At 37.3% G+C, this 20,081-nt stretch overlaps 1 protein-coding gene across 5 annotated transcripts in view; it reads right to left on the bottom strand.

Annotated features, from left to right (window-relative positions):
• Positions 1-20,081, bottom strand: part of LOC5564933 (protein sickie) — a 653,305-nt gene that overhangs the window by 253,822 nt on the left and 379,402 nt on the right. For all 5 annotated transcript variants that reach the window (XM_021848047.1, XM_021848048.1, XM_021848049.1 and 2 more), the window contains one exon: positions 12,961-13,097. In XM_021848047.1, the coding sequence (XP_021703739.1) occupies positions 12,961-13,097 (137 nt within the window). The remainder of the gene's footprint in view (positions 1-12,960; positions 13,098-20,081) is intronic.

Here is a 20,081-nt window from a genome sequence, read left to right as displayed (position 1 = left end):
TGAACAGACAGACATTTGTCTAAGTGTAATTTTAAGGCCTTTTTTGAATTTCTCATGTCATTAAGCCAAGTATAACAGATCGATTTACTATAGATTTCTTGCACATATTACTTCGCTGATCGCTTCAAGATTTTGATTACAGATTTTGTACTAATTTTCTAAGCAATTCTTCCAAGAATTTCGGTTTTATATGCCTTCATTAATTCAATCTGGAATTTTCGGAAAGATAACCCCATCAGAAAGTATCCATCCAAAAATTATTCCATTAATATCTCGAGGACTTTTCCAGTCTTTCGTCCGGTGAAATTGCAAGGGAACTTTTTAGATTGCTTTGAAGAATAAAAAAAAAATCTGCAATGAATTTCGTTGTCTTTCGATTAGAGTAACTTCAGATGAAACTTTGTTTGAGTTCTAAGTACGCCTTGTTGAATCCCTAAAAGGATCTCTGAAGATGAAGGTGCATCGACAGTATTCACTCGGACGTCGATGCGGTAACACGTGTTTATCGGCAGTGCTGAGAAGTGTTTTTTGCGCCGCACGTTTAGTGCATCTCTCTTTTTTTCTTTAAACGGAATCTATTCGCTGAATAGATAATAAAATGGACAAAGTACGGAAGAACACGTTGAAAGTAGTTTTCGCGAGTGGAGTTCGAGCACCGGCTCATCTTGACGTTATTCGATTCACGGCAAACGTTTTGAAAATTCATGCACCAGAGGTACACACGATCTACAAGGATGAAAACGATCGATGTTTTTACATCAAGTTTTTGGATGAGCCGGATTTCAATTGCTTTGTGTCTGGAATCGAAGAGCAGTACCGGTTTGAATACGGTGATGGAGAATCCACGTTCGTGAAACTTGAAGTAGCAAGTCGGTTGTTCCGATACGTTAGGATTTTTAACCTCCCGCCGGAGGTGGACGACAAGGATATTGCCGCAGCGCTTAGCCAATTCGGAACGATAAGGCAACATGTTCGAGAACGTTATCCCGCTGACTTCGGCTATGCAGTTTTCAGTGGAATTCGCGGAGTCCACATGGAAATCGGTAAAGAAATACCTGCTAACCTGTACATCGGGCACTTCAAAGCACGTTTGTACTATGAAGGTCTAAAAAACAGGTGCTTTTTCTGCAAGCAGGAAGGGCATCTGAAGGCCGAATGTCCCAAGATGAAAAGCATCACGGCGTCGGCTACCGTCGGGTCATATAGCGGGGTAGTTATGGGAGCTCTGGCCAACAACCTCTCCAAAGATGACGCATACCAACTGAACATGACGCCATTGCAGTCGAAAAACAATGGAACCGCTTCGAAACCAAACGAAAGAGCCGATCAACCCGGACCCTCAACGAGAGCAAAGTCGGAAGCAACGAGTTCATCGGAACTCACGCAGCGGGAAAAAGAAAAGAGATGTGAGAACATGGAAATCACCGACATCACACGGACGCAGGAGAGTACGGCCACTGAGGTATCGCAAGTCGACAATGGCTCCCCCGGCAAGCTATCATCACGAAGAGGACGCTCCCGGAGCAAGAAAAATGTTGAACATCGCATGGAGCAATTACTATCGCAGTTGTCAGGAAGGTCCAGGTCTCGCGGTACGGGTAAGCGTGAACTTAGGAGAGATAGTAAGGAGAGTGGAGAGCAAGCATAAAGCTTGTCGCCGCATATCGGTTGATTAACAGGTTTTTGTAGTGAGTTCATTAGGAACTCAGTAAATTTGAAACAATCGATGCCACTCATCCGTAATGTAGCTACAATCAACTTGAATGCAATCAACTCACCGGTGAAAAAATCTCTTTTGAGAGACTTCATTTGGAACCACGACCTCGATATCATTTTTGTTCAAGAGCTGGCATTTGAAAATTTAGCGTTTATAAGTAGCCATACAGCCATAGTCAACATCAGTGAAGATAGAAAAGGGACTGGTGTTCTTCTACGCAACAACTTAAACTACTCCGACGTTGTCTTAAATGTCAACGGTCGGATCACATCGCTAACTGTCGATTCGATAAATTACATTAACATTTACGCTCATTCGGGAAGTGCTTACAAAAAGGAGAGGGATATTTTGTTTCGGGATGATATACTCGTTCATCTAGCTCATGGAAGAGAGAATGTGATTGTGGGAGACTTCAACTGTGTGCTTAACGGGGACGATATGTCTGGTTCGGTTAAAAATTTATGCAGTGGTTTAAAGACTCTAGTAGAATCACTTGATTTGAAAGATGTCGAAAGAGTACTTTTAAAAAATCAGAAAAATTATACATTTGTAAGGGGACCATCTAGATCTCGAATAGACCGTTTCTATGCTTCAGAACATGTTATCCGCGTGGTGCGTGAAATAAAAACAGTACCTTTATCGTTCTCAGATCACCATAGCGTGATTCTGAAAATCAATGTTCCCCAGAACCAAGACACGATTTTTACTGGCCGCGGATATTGGAAGCTAAACTCATATTTCTTGACCGAAGATGAAACGTTAAGGAGATTTGAAACGATGTACAATTGTTTGAAAACTCGTAGTTCGTACAACAATCTTAGCTATTGGTGGAATAACGATTTCAAGTCAAGCGTTAAAAAGTTTTTTAAAAATGAGTCATTCCACCGTAACCAAGAAATAAATAGGGAAAAAAGCTTTTATTACAAATGTTTGAACGAGCTGTTCACAGAACAAAAAAATAACAAATCTGTTGACAGCGAAATGAAAATTGTTAAATCTAAACTAATGCAAATTGAGCAACATAAGTTGGCGTTTTACAAAGGAACTTTTCACAGTGATAACATTCTACAAGATGAGAAAATAAGTCTGTTTCAAATTGCTGCAAGATTTAAAAAAGCAACACCATCATCCTTTGCAAAACTGCGTATAAACGGACAGTTGACATCTGATACAACAGTCTTGAAGGCCGGTCTATTTGATTACTACTCAAAAAATTTCAAAAAACAACATGATCATAATCCTGACGTCGGCAATGTACTGAGCAGCATAAGATCGTATTTGACGGACGCAGATAAGGAAAAATTAGTCAAACCAATTGAAATGTCCGAACTGGACGATGTTGTGCGAAGCGCATCAAAAAATACTTCACCCGGCCCAGATGGATTATCGTATGCATTTTATAGAAAATGCTATGATATTATTAAAATTGACTTACTGCAACTATTCAATCAATATTTGACACAAGGCGACTCTCCACCCGGCCTTTTCTCAGCTGGTATTATAGCTTTAATCCCTAAAAAAGGCGACAGTCATGATTTGAATAATCGGCGCCCCATTAGTATGCTCAACACGGATTACAAGTTGTTCACTAAACTATTGTGGGCAAGACTGCAGCCGCTGTTGAGTAAATTATTAGGTCCAGGTCAATCAGCCTGTGTTGTTGAACAATCTTGTATCAACAACGTCCGTACTCTGAGAAACATTGTGCTTAAAGCGAAAAATACAAAACGTTTCAAAGGAATGATCTTAAGCCTAGACCTAGAAAAGGCTTTTGATCGTGTCGATCATGACTTTTTATGGTTGGTGCTAGAGAAATTTAATTTTCCAGCAATGTTTATTGACTGCCTAAAACGCCTTTACAAAAACGCTACATCAAGGGTTTTATTCAATGGTTTTCTAACGAATCCTTTTCCAATCGAAACTTCCGTGCGACAGGGATGTCCTTTGAGCATGGCGTTGTTTTGCTTGTACATCGAGCCCCTAGTACGCATGCTGTATGATGCGGTTGGTGGATGTCTGATCAGTAACTACTTTGTGAAAGTAGTTACGTACGCGGATGACATCAATGTCCTAATCCGTAACAATCACGAGTTTGATAAGGTCTTGGAGTTAGTTAACTACTTTAGCATTTATGCTAAAATTAGGCTGAACATTGTTAAATCAAAATTTATGCGGTTTAACAATTGTAACTCGGGGCCTCACCTGATACAAGAGGTCGACTACCTTAAAATACTCGGAGTCAAATTGCACACAAACTACAACACGATTGTTGAATGTAATAACAGTGATCTGATCTCAAAGATCAATCACTTAGTTGGCATAAACCAGCGTCGAAATTTGAATATTTTTCAGAAAACGATCATTATTAATACACTTGTCCTGTCTAAACTTTGGTACATTGCACAAATTTTTCCGCCGAACAACAAGCACATTGCTCAAATACGGCAAATTTGTTTCAGATTTTTGTGGAAAGGCCACTTTTACAATGTTGCCAAAGATCAACTTTACCTTCCAGTATACAAAGGCGGCTTAGCGCTGGAAGATATGGAATGCAAAGCAAAAAGTTTATTTTTGAGAAATATTTTGTACATGCGCAAAGAACCGCAATTGAATGTTGATGAATTCATGCTTCAACAAATCAATAACCGAAATGTTACTAGAAACACTAGAGAATGGTTATTGGCGGCTGATCAAATGAAGCAACAAACCGCATTAAACACGACAAGTTTAATGTACAGCTACTTAATAAACGAAAAACATATAACACCGAGAATACAGATCAAGTTACCTAGCTTAGACTGGGAATCAATTTGGCAGAACTTGAGTCTGAACTTCTTGTCAACATCAGCTAAATCTAGCTTATTCTTCGTCCTCAATGACTTAGTTCCAACAAAAAGTAAAATGTTCAGGCATCATATATCGGGAGTTCAGAATTCCATTTGTGAAATATGTAACCATAACGATACAATGCAGCATCGGATAGAAAAATGTGGTAGTTCTGAATGTATATGGAAATGGGTAGAAAGTATAATTAGAAATAGACTAAAAGTTTTGATCGTGAGTCCAGAAGAAATTCTATCATTGAATATCGCAGATAGAGATTGTAAAACAAAAGCAGCTTTGTGGATTGTAGGAGAGATGATAAAGTTTAACTTAGAAAATTATGGTAAAAACTGTACAGATGGACTTGTAAGATTCAAAACTGTTATACGTGAAGCAAGATGGAATAATAAGATAAGTTTCGCAAAACACTTTAAACACTATTTGAACATTTGTTAAATGAAACTGGAAATTGTTAACTTTGTAATATATGTTGAAAGAAAAAAATAATAAAAAAAAAGCCAAATCTTGAATTTTGAAGAGCACAAAACTAGAGAACCTGACAACCATTCGCGCTGAAAATTTGATCTACTAGTCACCTCCAGCGAGTGACCATTGAGTTTATTTTACAGCACAAACGCTGTCTGATCAAATAATGTCCTACAACCCGACCAGACGGAAGAAACAAGATTTTAACAGAATGTGTTCCCCTGATATGATTTTTTTATATCACCAGTTGTTATAAAACATGTACCGTTAGTAGTTAAAATAACAAAAATTCTAACAAAATTTGAACCAAATTAAACTAAAATTTAACAAACCCTGTTACAATTATATCAAAATTATTACAGAATGTGTTACAAGGATGTTACAAAATAACAAAATTATTGCAAACTATGTTACTGTTTATGACATCGGATGTTATTTGCAACAAACTTATATATGCGGTGTCAAAAATATAACAAATATTGTTATAAATGTGTTACTAAACATATAACAAGTTGAGAACAAAATCATCTTGATAACAAAATTCTATCAATTTCTGTTAATTTTAACTGCTGCTGATATAAATGTGTTATAATCTTGTTATGTGGTTCTGGTCGGGAAGACTACAAGACGTTGTGAAAATATTGCTTGGAGAAATTCAGACCGAATCCCTGAACCTTGAATAATGTTTCGAAAAATCCTTAGAAATTGGGCTATTTTATTTGAAAAATTATTAGAAAAATATTTGAACTGCAAGGAAGGAAGCTGGAGCAATTTCTGAGAGTAACCGTGGATGAATTTATGAAAAAAAATCCTTATAAAAATGCCTGGAATATATGAAGGATTTTGTGGAAAAATTCTCGAAACGATTTTTTCCAAAAACTCAAAAAATAATCTTTTGTGGAAGCATTGGAGTGCTCTAGGGTTTTTGGACCAAATTCTGATGAAGTTCCTTTAGCCATCCATTGAAAAATCTCTGGGAGCATCCCTGAAGAAATTTCTGAAAATATTCGAGAAAAATTACTAGATTTCCTGACGCATTCCTTGAGATCTGAGAAAAATATTATTAAGAACTTGTGGAGTAGTCACCTAATAAGTTTTAAAGGTATCTCTGGAACCTCTTGCATTTTGCACCAGAATTCACTGCTAGCAGATTAAAAAAGTGACTTTAGAGATTTTGTTTTTATTAAAATAGAGGCTTTTGAGACCAAAACCAAAACTGGAGACTAGCATTCAAGTGGTGATCAAGATTCTAAAAAAAAATGCTTACTTGAGAAATGTACTATTTTTTTGTACCTGATGTAATTTTTGCTCTTTTCCTATAAAGTTTATTATTTTTGTACAACAGGCAAAACACATTTTTATTGTTTTGATAGCAGCGCAGCAGAAAAATAGGAGACATATTCTATCATTTCTACTGTTTCAAAATAATTTCCCTGAGCGTAACCAAAATTCCCTGAGCAGGCATTGCAGAATTCGCTCTCATTTGAGTATGAAGCACGATCAAAGCAAGCAACGAAAAGCATCCTATCTGTTTCGGTCCACGATCGTCATTGTATCGCAAGGTGTAACAAGTCTGATAAATGGAAGCAGCGAGCGAGAGCCCCAAAGAGAGAGCGATGAAAAAATCAATTTTTCTCGCTTGTTTACCGTTAGGAATAGGTGTTTTTCTTTACTGGCACGATAAACAATCCACGAACTTCCAATAGCAATAGTATCCCCTAGGCTTGGAGCATGTTTAGAGGGGTTTCATCATGCACTACTATCCCCCCAATCTGATCAAAGTTGTAGCAGTATACGATAAACAGTCTCTGCACATTATCAGCATGTTATGATAGTTTCAGAGAGTGATACGTGTGAGATTCTCTCAATTTTCTCTGGATTCAATCCCTGTCCCTGAGAATTCCAGGTTTTTTTTCCAGGTTGGATAAAATTCCCTGATAGTTCCAGGTTTTCCCGCTTTTTCTAGGTAGTAGACACCCTGTTTTTGGGAATTCTTGCAATCTACATGAGCATTTCAAGCAAAACCCTTTTGATAACTTCTGTGTTTTTGGCTCGGGCACATTCCAGACACTTAAGAAACAATGCAAATTCCTTTCGCTTTTTTTCGCTCTTACCGTTGGTCAAGCCAAGTGTGACAAGCCTTACAAATTTTTCGGAGGACTTATACAAAAAACGTGGCAAGAGAGGGGGAGGTTGAAATTTAGCGTGACATAGTTTGTGTACCATCCCTAATTTGTATTTAAATTTAGCTGCAATGATATAGAACACCATTTTTCGCATTTGCTCTCATAAGCTGGTTAATTAATTTTTCAATATATTTATTCACTGTGTCAGGAAATTTTTCTGGAAATTTAACACAATCTTAAACAATCCAATTTTTTTAGAGGTGTGCATGATTTTCTTCGCTATCTGGAAAAATTGTAAAAAAAATAAAAATTTCAATTTAATAAAGTAATATCACTACCATCATCTTATCATTAAATTGTTTGTGCGTGCAACCCAATATTTTTAGAGATTGTTATAAATGTTTGCGACTACTTTTCGACACACTCCTCAGATTAAATCCCTTGAAAATTTGAGGTTTGGCTGAGATAAATCTTCACCAGAAAATGCTACTAGTAAAATGTACAATTGATGGTTCAATGAAAATACTTTACAATTAAATTTTATAAGAAGAGGGAAATTGATCTTCAGTTTCTCGATATAATATACAGTAATATATTTTTTTTCCAAATGACGTTATTTTAGACCGCTGGTAGAGATACTTACGATTAAGTTTTTATTTTTCTCAACTTTGCAGTCAATAAAAGCAGCGAAAACCGATTTGCTTTTACATTCCACAGTTTCGTTTTTTATTAAACCTCTTTCAAAGCATTACATACCGTTTTGTTGTAAAAGAGCTTAGATATACAGCCATTCCATGAAAAACCGATCTAGTGGGTCTCCGAATTCCGTGAAAATTTGCTGCTTTGTTCCTTATCCGAAATGAGGATACCCGTGTTTTTGGATTTTTTGACCATTTCCGAAATAGAGTTACCAGAAAAATCGCGATTTTGCATTTTTTTTATTTTTAAAAAAATTATAACTTTTGAACCGTTTGACCGATTTTCAATCTTTTTGGACGAAATGGAGGCTAAAGATTTTGACTTTTCGGGAAAAATATAAAATTTCACAAAATTTTGATTTTTACATGAAAAAACTCAATAGTTTCCGTTTTAATTTTACGTAAACTGTCAAATTTTCATTTTTCATCGGCACACACTGTAGATCTCAGCGCATTAGATTTGTAATGTTTAAAAAAATCATGACTTTTGAACAGCTCAACCGATTTCCAATCTTTTTTTATGGAATGAAAGCTTAAGGTCTCAACTTTTTAGAAAAAATAGAAAAAAATAGAAAACTTTGAAAAAAAAATTAAAATATATGAAAATTTCTAAAAAAACTAGAAATTTTTATATTTTTTCACGTTTAAACATATTTTTATCAGATTTTTCAATTTTGTCTGAATAGTTGAAATTTTAGGCTTTCATTCCTTACAAAAAGATTGGAAATCGGTTGAGCTGTTCAAAAGTTATAATTTTTTTAAACATTACAAATCTAATGCGCAGAGATCTACAGTAGTGTGTGCCGATAAAAAATGACTGATTTTTTATTTTCAAAAAGATATATCTTAAAAACTAAAAAACATACATCGCTGAAAATTTGACAGTATACGTTAAACTTTCTAAACTTTCAAGAAAAAATGAGAACAGCGATAGCCCCTTTGGTCCCGAGGCCTTCAAAACACGAAAAAACGGAAACTATTGAGTTTTTCCATGTAAAAAACACAATTTTTTGTGAAATTTTATATTTTTCCTGAAAAGTCAAAATCTTTAGCCTTCATTTCGTCCAAAAAGATTGAAAATCGGTCGAACGGTTCGAAAGTTATATTTTTTTTTTAATAAAAATTTTGCAGAATCGCGATTTTTTCTGGTCACCCTATTTCGGAAATGGTCACCCTAATCAAAAAATCCAAAAATACGTTTATCATTATTTCGGATAAGGAACAAAATAGCAAATTTTCACGGAATTCGGAGACCCACTAGATCGGTTTTTCATGGAATGGCTGTATAATCCTTGGAAACCAAATTTGTCGGATGTAGAACAAACCCGTTATCACTGCTTTAGCAAACCTTGATACAGTCTAACAATTTGACAGGAATCCATCAGCAATCCAAACATTTGTTTGTCTCTGAGCGTATCTAGTGTCAAACAAATGTTTGTACGGCTGTCAGATACTAGTCAAATATTTGATAGCGTGTACTATATACCTAAGAAAAAAAGCCAATAACTCCTGGATGAAAAGCTTTTAACCTTTTTTTGTGCATTGGAGTCATTTTTAGCCAATCTGCTCTGAAAATGAAATGCAACTTTGAAAATAAAAGAGATTGTTGAGAACAAGAGCGATGGGCACCGATCTTACAGCGGGACAAATAAACCACGAATGTATTTATCTGTCACATGCTAAAAAGCTAAAATTTATTCATTGGATAATACAAATTTGTTATACTTAAAGCTAAATAGATACTCACACTCCCGTATTAGAGTATATGTCTAACACGCCCGTGCTGCATTTTGTTCTCGTTCGTACAATTTTATGACTTACTCTATTTTACAGCACGTATAGGCATCACAGACAAACATAGAAAATCTAGTACAACATGAGTTTAGTACAACATGCATCTAGTACAACATCACTTTGACAAATGAACAGGGGTTTGCATATTGTATTCTCATGTAACAGAGATTGAAAACTGAAATTTTCTGACTTTTCTTATTTTTCGAAAACGAACATTTTCATGCTTAAAGAACTTTTCACCGCCAAATGCATTATACATTCAAAAATTCAATTTTTTGACCGATTTTCATTATTTCAGCTTTATAAGAAAGATACGGAACCCTAGAATGGAAAACTTGAACATTTTTCATGAATATGGCCATCGTATGTATGGGGCCACGGTTCAAATTTCTGATTTTTCTTTCCGATCTACAAGGGCATAATATTCCAGCCATTCTCGAGTAATTTCTCCAGTGGCTCTTACAGAGATTGTACCAAAAAAAATCCTCTCAGATAATCTCTACCGAATCCCTACAGCGATTTATTCATGAATTCCACTAGAGATTTCCTCCCAGAGCAAAGGTAATTCCATCAGAGAAACCATTTTATCGTTACAACTTACCTGAAGAATTTTATAAAGGAATGCTGGAATGAATCCCTAGAAGAATCTCTAGGAAAATCCCTTCAGGAATCGTTGATTAATTCCCTGAAAGATTCCTTGTAGATATTATTGCAGGAGCATCTGGAGGAATACCCGAAGAAATGTCTAAAGAAATCTCTTGAACAAATTGTATAGGAATCCATGTAGGGATTTTCCTGTTGTAATTCTTTAAGAAATTCCTGCAGAAATTTCTGGAGAAACTTTTGGAGGAGTCTCTGGAGTAATTTCTGTAGGAATCTCTGGTGGATTACCAGGGTAAATTCCTGAAGGAATCAATGAAGAGTTACTTGGGTAAATTGATGAAGAGATGTCGGAAGGATTACTTGAGCAAACTTCTGAAGGAATCACTGGAGGTATCTATGGAGTAATTCCTGGAGTAATCCTTGGAGGAATTTCTGGAAAAATCATTGTAGAGATTTTGCTGACGGGATCCCTACAGAAATACTAGGAGAAATCCCTGCAGAGGTTTTTTTTCTGGAGAAAAACCTACTATAATCCTTGGAGGAAGGAATCCATGGGAAAATTTCTGGACAATTCCCAGGAGATATTTCTTGAGGAATCCAAAAAGAGTTTTTATTACAGGTATCTTGGAAAAAAACATTTCCTAATCTAATCCCTAGAAGAATTCTTAGGTTAGCAGTAGTAGTACTGCCTTTATCAGATCGTTTCGTGGAATTGTCGTTAAGGTTCCTCATTCGCCGTGAAGTGTCAAACCCATTGGTAATTGAGAATTTTGAAAAGCTAATCGAGCGAAATTCTCCAACACTTTGACTTGTACTATACTTTGTACCATTCGTACATGAATCTGGAGGTCAATCCTTCTTCAAACGTTCCTAATCGTAGTTGCTTCCCAGACTTCTCTAGTTTAACCGTAGTTTTATCTATCCATGAGACAAGAAAGCCGTGGAATTCCAGATCGGCTTCGCTCGGAGCATATACCAACAATGTTTGCAAGCAAGTTCGGCTACATCAGCTGCGACAAAAAGTTTTACACCGATGGGTCAAAAACAAATGATTCAACTGGATTTGGTGTGTTTAATAAATTTCATAGCGCCGCTTATAAACTTCAGAACCCTTGCTCCGTATATCTGCAGAACTAGCGGCTATACATTACGCATTAGAGTGAATTGCCTCTCTTCCCGCTGATAAATACTTCATTTTTACGGATAGCCTTAGCACCATAGAGGCTATTCGTTAAATGAGGCCGGTAAAGCACTCCCCGTACTTCCTTAGCGAAATACGAAAAACTTTGAGTGCTCTATCGAGTCAATCGTTTACCATTACCTTGGTCTGGGTCCTTTCTCATTGCTTTATACCTGGCAATGAGGAAGCGGACTCGCTCACTAAGGAAGGCGCTATTGAAGGCATTTATGACAGACAAATCGCCTTCGACTTTTTTTTTTCAACTGCCCGTCATCACGCTTTGATCAGCTGGCAACAAAAATGGGGTACATGGGCAGGTGGTTACATTCCATTCTCCCGCAGGTATCGAAGAAACTGTGGTTTAAGGGCTTGGACATAAGACGAGAATTTATCAAGGTAATGTGTCGCCTTATGTCCAATCACTATTCCCTAGGCTCACATTTTTATCGAATAGGGCTCACAGAGAGCAATCGCTGCAGCTGTGGTACAGGCTATCAAGACGCCAACCATGTGGTATGTGATTGCCCCGAACACGGTATTGCCAGATCCGATTTATGTGCATCCCTCAGGGTCCAAGGGAAACCAAAAAAGGAAAGGAAGACATTAGAGATGTTCTGTGTAAGCTTGATCTTCGTTTTATGAAGCTCGTTTTCGATTTTTTGAAGCAAGCTGGAATATCTGTTTGACTCCATCATTGTAAGGTTGCTGATCATATTTTCTTGTCTTTTGTCCATCTCGTCCGCCTCAAAAATTTTGTTGTATCGTTGAAACCACAGGAATATTTGTTATTCACATCGTTCATTAGTCCTCCCTGCTTGTCGATTGTCCACCTCGTCCAGGTGCCCTTGTTCCCAGAATTGCCATACTTAAAAAAATTCTATGATTCCATAACTTTCAAATTAGGCTAAAAGAACGAAAATCGGCTTGAAAATGGACTTTTGAAAGCAAAAAAGAACAACATATGCTAAAGCGAGATTCGAACCAAGAACTTTCTGATTAAGAGCCACGAACTTTACCACACTACCAATTTATCGTGTTGAATTTTAAAGTTTGTCGTTTTTAATCGATTAGTCATCGCCAGCAAGTAACCAATCGAATAAGTTTTCAGCTCAAATGGATGTTCGGTTCTCTTGATTCGTGCTCTAGAAAATTTGAGGTTTGGCTTCGATTCATCTTCACCTTATGCGTAATTTTTACCCTTAATGCATTATGTGTAACATTTTCTTAATGCATTAGGAAGGCTAAAGTGACTCATGGGCTGTTTTGATGCGATTTGAGAATTCTGTAAGAAGAACCCATAAAACCAGTTTGGAAAAGATCCTTGAAATTTAATGTTTTACTGCTTTTCTGTGTTTTCATATTATGCTATCTGACAGAAAATCCTTTCGTCAATTCCATCTTTATAAACTTATGGAAAATTACCGCTTTGAATATTTTACGAACTACCAGTTATCCAGTTAAGTGTCAATACACAGAAACGAAACAAATAAACGTGTAATAATAATATCAAATTTATTCCCATCGTTGACTTACCCGTCTGCTGATTCGGAGTCGGTGGCAAAGGTCTCACTTTATCCGGTGGACATCGCCGGGTGACCATAACGGTCGCCGGCAGCGGAATGGCCGTACCTCCATTGACCCCCGGCTTGGTGTAAGGGACCGGCAGTTGTCTGAAACCAGAAACGAGAACAGGAAGAAACAAAACATTAACACAAACACTCACACACAAAACACACGACGATATAATGACATTAAATTGCAATATTTGACCCCTTTCGTTCGTTATCTCTTCCACTGCTGCTGCTGCTGCCGCCATTAATTCAATCGATTCCATGCTGTCCAATAATTCCTGCAGGGGATTATGTTTCGGTGTGGATCGATTCGAAAGTCAAAAGCACCCAATATCAGTAATATCTCGAAATTAAATCTCTTTTCAAATTTATGAAAATGGACTTCTCCTTCCCATTGGAACTTTCCACACCTACGCGTTTTGAGAGCGACCACCCCTTGCAAGATTGGTGACACGACGTGGAAGTCACCTTTCCCCCTGGCTTATCTCCACGAAGAACGTCTTCAAACGACCAGAAGTCATGGATCTATGTCCAAGTCAGTCGTCGTTCAAAACTATGTTAATTTAAACATGCTCATTCCGTCCCTTCCCCATGGTGGAGCCCTGTCACTTTTCCGCTACCGAAGAAGGTATGTCAAAGGGGGACAACGACAAAGACGTCGAATAGGTCATCACATTTACATAATCTCGTTTGGAGAATGTTTAATTTTCTCGTAAAACCGTTCGACCTCGCACGGTTCGGTTTTGCCTTTGTCGGTACGACTGGTGGTTGACTGGCGAAAACAGCAATGCTACCTTTGTCACACACACGATCCAGGGAGAAAGATGTTTGGGAGAAGTCAGGACTCAGGAGGGGCAGGAAGAGGGCATTCATATTTATCGAGAATTATATCTAAATTGAATCGAAAATCTAGACTTACCCAAAGATTTTACTAGTAATCATGAACAAATTTTGTCAAGTATCCACAACGAATCATGCAAGGAATCTGTCAAAGATAGAACAGTCTATTTGCTTTTTCCGTCTCCCCCTGATGAAAATCCAGTCTACGCCCATGAAAAGATGTGACACCCGAAGACGATGACGGGGCGCCAATGCACTTTCGAACCGTTACAAAGCACGATACGATAGTGAAACCCATCGCGATGCTCCGACTAACAACATTAGATATTTAAAATGCAATACGTGCCCAAGTTGATGTGTGGCTGACACGGCGATCGTTTGGGAAGAACAACAGCCATCACAGTAGGCTGATATGCTGCTAGACAATTTCTATGCGACTGTTGCGTGTAGTTCGACCGTGTAGATCAAGGTAGGCGACGGCGCCGTCCAACTAAGGGGACCCAATTTTCATGGGATCCAGACGAACCCGCGACGCGATCCGATTGTGTGGTAATAGATACAAGGGTGACCCAAATGCATTCCAAAGACAGGCAACAGCAGCAGCGGAGAAAGAACTGCTTTTAATCCAAATGTAAATTCCGGAAAATTTCGAATTTACATTTGGCTGGCGCAATAATGCTGCCATCCTGGAAAACGTGTACGGACTTTCTTGCGCTAAATTGCTGGCCAAATAGTACACAACCCCGATTGCATCTATGCGGTTGTTGTATGGATTGCAAAAGAGTTACACTGCGGCTTGGCTATGAATTATTAATGTTAGAGAAGGGCTAGGCCGAATCAAAAGAGTGCACTCGCATACCTGGATTGGTGCAATTCTATGCGCGCTCTATCTCTACAGCTATGCAGCACCTAGGTAAATTGTGCCAAAAGCCATCCGCAATGGATCGAAGTCCCTCCAGAGGTATGCAATTTGACAACAAAAGATGCGGATTGTTAATTCAAAAGCGAATATAATTATACCCTGAGGGATTGAGTATAATCATATGCGCATTAGCTTTAGGAAAACAGTTTTACCAAAGTGAAATGGCACCTGATGTAGTTTCACATATGCTACATTAGACTTACCTTCACAGATAAACATATTTAAATTTCATTTTTTTTTTATATATTAGAATCCTGTTCAGGCAGATTTGGGTAGAATCTAATTAGAACACGAATATCCGAAAACCTCACCCAGTTACATACATATAGAGAGAATACCGAATTCTTTCGGAATATTTAAAGCCACTCCTGTATCCTAAGAATCGCATAAAAATCATGTATTGCTGTTTGCGTTTGATGTGCAAATCCAGTCTTGCTGAGCTTCAAATGCGATAAGATCAAGTAATCAAAGGATACTTAGCAACCAGAATCCATATCACCGCCAACCTAGCAAAGAAAATCAACATTTGACTTCGCCTTCCTTGTTAAAAATCTTACCGCATTTGATATTTGCATTTCAAACGCACACAGCAATACATCTCTCGAGAAATTAAGAATCCTTTTGTAAATTCCTGATTTTTTCCGGTCTGATAAAATCTTTTTGAAATCTTAGAACCTGAAAATTCGTTATCAGATAGCTTTTTGGCTAGAGGTGCCTTTTTGCATTTGTATAAATTATGTGGCAGGTACGATGATATTCAATGCCCAATGGAGTCAAGATATATTTTTAAGATGAAAAAATCCTGAAGCGTCTGGGATCCAACCTTCAGCATGACTTTGCTTTGTTGCCTCGGACTCCAAGCACTCGGCTAAGGAAGGCCCCATTGTCATTACTTTAAGGCTAATGAAGTTCCATTTGGAATCGGGCTTCACGAATTTTTAGGATCCTTGTAGAATCCAAAAACTCCTTTGAAGATCGAGAATCACTAGAACTTATGAAATCTCTTAAATTTCTTTGAAAATTAAGAAACTTTTCAGAATTCATCGACCTTCTCTGCAGTGCCAGATCTCTTTTAAATAAAGCGATTGTTAACTAGTGTGAGAGCACTATACAAATCTTGTATGGTGTACAAACTTGAGAGTCTTGTTGCATAAAAATGAATTTCTCTTAAAATTTTAACAATAATTTGAAAAAAAAAATCGCGTTTAGCCAAGGATAGATCCCAAGTAGCACGCGAATCATCTTCCAAAGAGATGCTTTTCAAAAATGGTTTCAATCGGGTATCAATAAATGCATCTTAACTTACCTGGTTCAAGTTCGGTTGCATATCAATATCAAGGCTCATAAAGTTTCATAGCCGTTCCAATAAACATGCATTTCACTCCTTGTTTGACGTTCAACATTTTTAAAACGACAAGATTTGCTGCAAATGTCCCTAGCAAATAGCAATGAAGTCAAGTTTATCAAGATGTTTTCAGCAATTTTTCAAACAAACCATGAAACAAACTCTTGAAACTTCTCCCAAAATGCCGGTTTTAATGTTATGTGTTAAATTACTTTCATTTAAAGCATCCGCAACTTGCATTCAATTTTCGTTTACACACTAAAACTCAAGAAGATTCATCCTAGTTGCGATAAAGTTGCATTAAACTACGTGTATGACAGCTAGAAGTTTGTTTGTTTCAATCCAGTTGTAATATGGTTGAGTTGTACCTTACGTATCATCTAACAACGAAAATATGGTTTAGCAACAGGTTGTTTGTTTAAAACGTGTTTCTCATGCGTTGCGCGGAAGTTCTTACGAGTTTAGATTATTTCAGGCCTGGCCCACATAGCCGTAGCGGTAAACGCGCAGCTATTCAGCATGACCATGCTGAGGGTCGTGGGCGAATCCCGCTGGTCGAGGATCTTTTCGTAAAGGAAATTTTCTCGATTCCCAGGGCATAGAGTATCTTCGTACCTGCCACACGATTATACACATGCAAAAATGGTCAATCGGCAAAGAAAGCTCTCAGTTAATAACTGTGGAAGTGCTCATAAAGAACACTAATCTGAGAAGCAGGCTTTGTCCCAGTTGGGACGTAACACCAGATAGAAGAAGAAGGCCTGGCCTAATTTCGCCAGTAAGGGGCGGTCCATTAATTACGTAAGGGTTTATGGGGGGAGGGGGGGTTTGTGATTTCTTACGTGCCATACAATTTATTTTTCTAATTTTCATACAAAAAATCTTACCATGGGGGGAGGGGGGGTTTGAAAAACCTCGAAAAACGTCTTACGTAATAAATGCACAGCCCCTAATGAACTTGTATTCCGAGGAGTGCAGTAAAGTTATAAGCAACAAGCTGTGATTAATGGGGCATGTGGTCGCTTTTATAGTTCATTGGAGAAGCAATTATTCGAAGAGCTGCTGGAGTAGTGGATAGAGGAGAACATTGGTGATCTTGCGGTCGGAAGGTCGATTCTTGTTTATATATTGGTTTTAATTTTTTTTATATGTAAGTATTTTGCAACAAATGGGCAATTTTGATATAACTTAAATATGTTGCAAACAGACTCCGCCTCTTGCGCTTTTCACGTTGCTATTCAGGGCAATTGTAAGTCATATTTTCAACAATTGGCAACTCTGATTAGTTTCAAGTGATAATTTTATTCTTGAGTTGAAACAAACTGTGCTGCTTGGGATAACCAAATGATGAGCTAATTTCATGCTTCCGATAACTCATTTTTATGGTTGCAATGCTACATTTATGTAATTTCCTAACGAACTTTGAATGGTTCTAGTACAAGTTTCGACTTATTCCTATTTCATATAATATTATTATACACATATTTTTCTGTTTTCATCATTACTAAAAATCACCTTTAAATAGTTCTCTAGAAGCAACAATCATAACACAATAATATTTCTTCTCCATCCCAACTGACTGTAAGGACTTGACCAGCGCCGATCAAATATATGAGATCTGCTAAAATGTGCACTTCTAGAATAAGCGAAAAATTCCATCCCTTATTCATTTAGATCGAAGTGCAATTCCCACCAGATCTGATCAATCGCGAACAACAAGTACAGTCAATCTATGCTATGCTATGCATTAAACGTTCTTCGCCTAACAAAACTCAGTTTAAAACAGTGATGAAAAAACTTCCAGTGTCTAAAACCCCTAAAATCATAGAAGTTTCAACAAAATGCGACAATTTCTTTGACATATCTCAGTTACTCTAATTACACATCTTAGAAATCCCAGCAAATCAAATTCAAATGAAAAATTATACATATCCCCACTTTCCTTCTACAGCCCCCGGAATCCTTTCAGAACCTCTTCTGAATCAAGTAAATCGCAAAAAAAAAGCTTAAACCCTGAAAGTACTGAATGATCGTCAATGCGATTGTAAACTTTTTGCAATTTCTCATCATAATAGGCTGTTTCTTATCACGTCAATCACTGTCACAAAACGGCCTTGTAAAAGTTATTGCGCAACTGATTTAAGTTACGAATGACTAACTACGCAACGCCTGTTACATGCGCAACTGTTTGTATTGCGTAATGAATCATTACACAACGATTTTCATAAAATGCAAAATAATGATGGATGCAACCGATATGATTTCTGATATTCTCAAGTGGTCTTTTACGAAATTGTAAAAAATGTTGTATGCAAATAGTTGCAGAACTTGTTTTTTTTTGCAATTTTTCATCGCATTGCAATCTGTTATGAAACGGCCTACTTTTCTGCACTGAAGTATGCAGTGCGAGAATAGTCATTACGCAACTGAAACGCTTTCTAATTACGCAACTGTTTTGAGTTCAGAAATTGTAAAATACCCTGATACCATCTACGAAATTGCAAAAAAATGTTGTACGTAAATTGTTGCAGAACTCGATTTCTACAGCAAATTTACCACTCGTGCTGTAAAAATCATCATTCTGCAACTTGTTCCGTAAACTACTATTATGGCACTCGCGTAATTATCCAACTCGGCAAAGTTCGTTCGATAGAAGTACAACTCATGCTGTTAAAATCATTGCTATGCAACTTGTTGCGTATATAACTATTAGAATCCTCTTTTCTTCATTTTAGGATATGTATTATGAGACTTCAATCCAATGGATTGTACCAATTGGAAACTATCGTACTCCCCCTCATTTTCATGCCAGTCGTTATCACAAGACTCTGAAATCTTTTCGTCTTTACAGGGCTGGTAGCGACTGAGTGTCTTAAAAATAGGAAATTGAAGACCTCTTGCCAGGAAAAAAAGACGAAAATAAGACCTGAATGGAACAAAAAAAAATCCAAAAAGAAGCCAAACAGTAGCCAAATTAATAGAAGCCAGAAGATAAGAGATCGATTCTTCATAGCATCAGAGCAAACATTTCTCTAATATCAAAGATTATTTTTAGAATTCCACGTGACATTACGACAAACATTACTGTATGTGTTTTCCATTCTCTAGGGTTTTCAACAGATTTTTTGTCAGGTATTAGCCCAAATGATTAGATATTACTCCAGAAATGTCTGATTAATCCTGAAGAATTTCTTCATAAATTTCCCTAAGCAATTTCCCCGAGAATTTTGTTAAGGATACCTTTTCTTTTAGGGGCCCAAATAGCCGTAGCGGTAAACGCGTAGCTATTCAGCAAGACCAAACTGAGGGTCGTGGGTTCGAATCCCACCGGTCGAGGATCTTTTCGGGTTGGAAATTTTCTCGACTTCCCAGGGCATAGAGTATCTTCGTACCTGCCACACGATATACGCATGCAAAAATGGTCATTGGCATAGTAAGCTCTCAGTTGATAACTGTGGAAGTGCTCATAAGAACACTAAGCTGAGAAGCAGGCTCTGTCCCAGTGGGGACGTAACGCCAGAAAAGAAGAAGAAGACCTTTTCTTTTACCTAGAATTCAATCTGGATTTTCCTAAGGAGAACCATCGAAATGTTTTTTTTTCACATATTATCTCAGAAATTATCTGAATTCCTCCAAAAAATCTTTGAGATTTTTATTTTCAAGTATGTCCTTACTCTTCCAAGATTCTATTTATCGATTTCCCTTGGATTTTCTGCAAAATTCCCGGCCAAAATGTCGTCTAAACTTCAAACATCAACTTCTTTAGAAATTTCCTTTAAAATTGTCTTCCAGGATTTATATAAGGTTTCAACTAAAGATTTATCTGCAGATACCTTCAGAAATTGCTCTAGAGATTTTTTTTTGTGAATTTCCTGCAGTATTTCCTTGAGATTTTCACAAATATGGCTTGAATGTTTTTATCAGGAATTCTTCCAGGAATGTCTCCAGAAAAATGCCAAGGATTTTTTTTTTCTGA

The sequence above is a fragment of the Aedes aegypti genome, chromosome 2 (assembly GCF_002204515.2).
Source record: "Aedes aegypti strain LVP_AGWG chromosome 2, AaegL5.0 Primary Assembly, whole genome shotgun sequence".
NCBI classification, from domain to species: Eukaryota; Metazoa; Arthropoda; class Insecta; order Diptera; family Culicidae; genus Aedes; species Aedes aegypti.
This window is presented reverse-complemented; position numbering and strand designations above follow the sequence as displayed.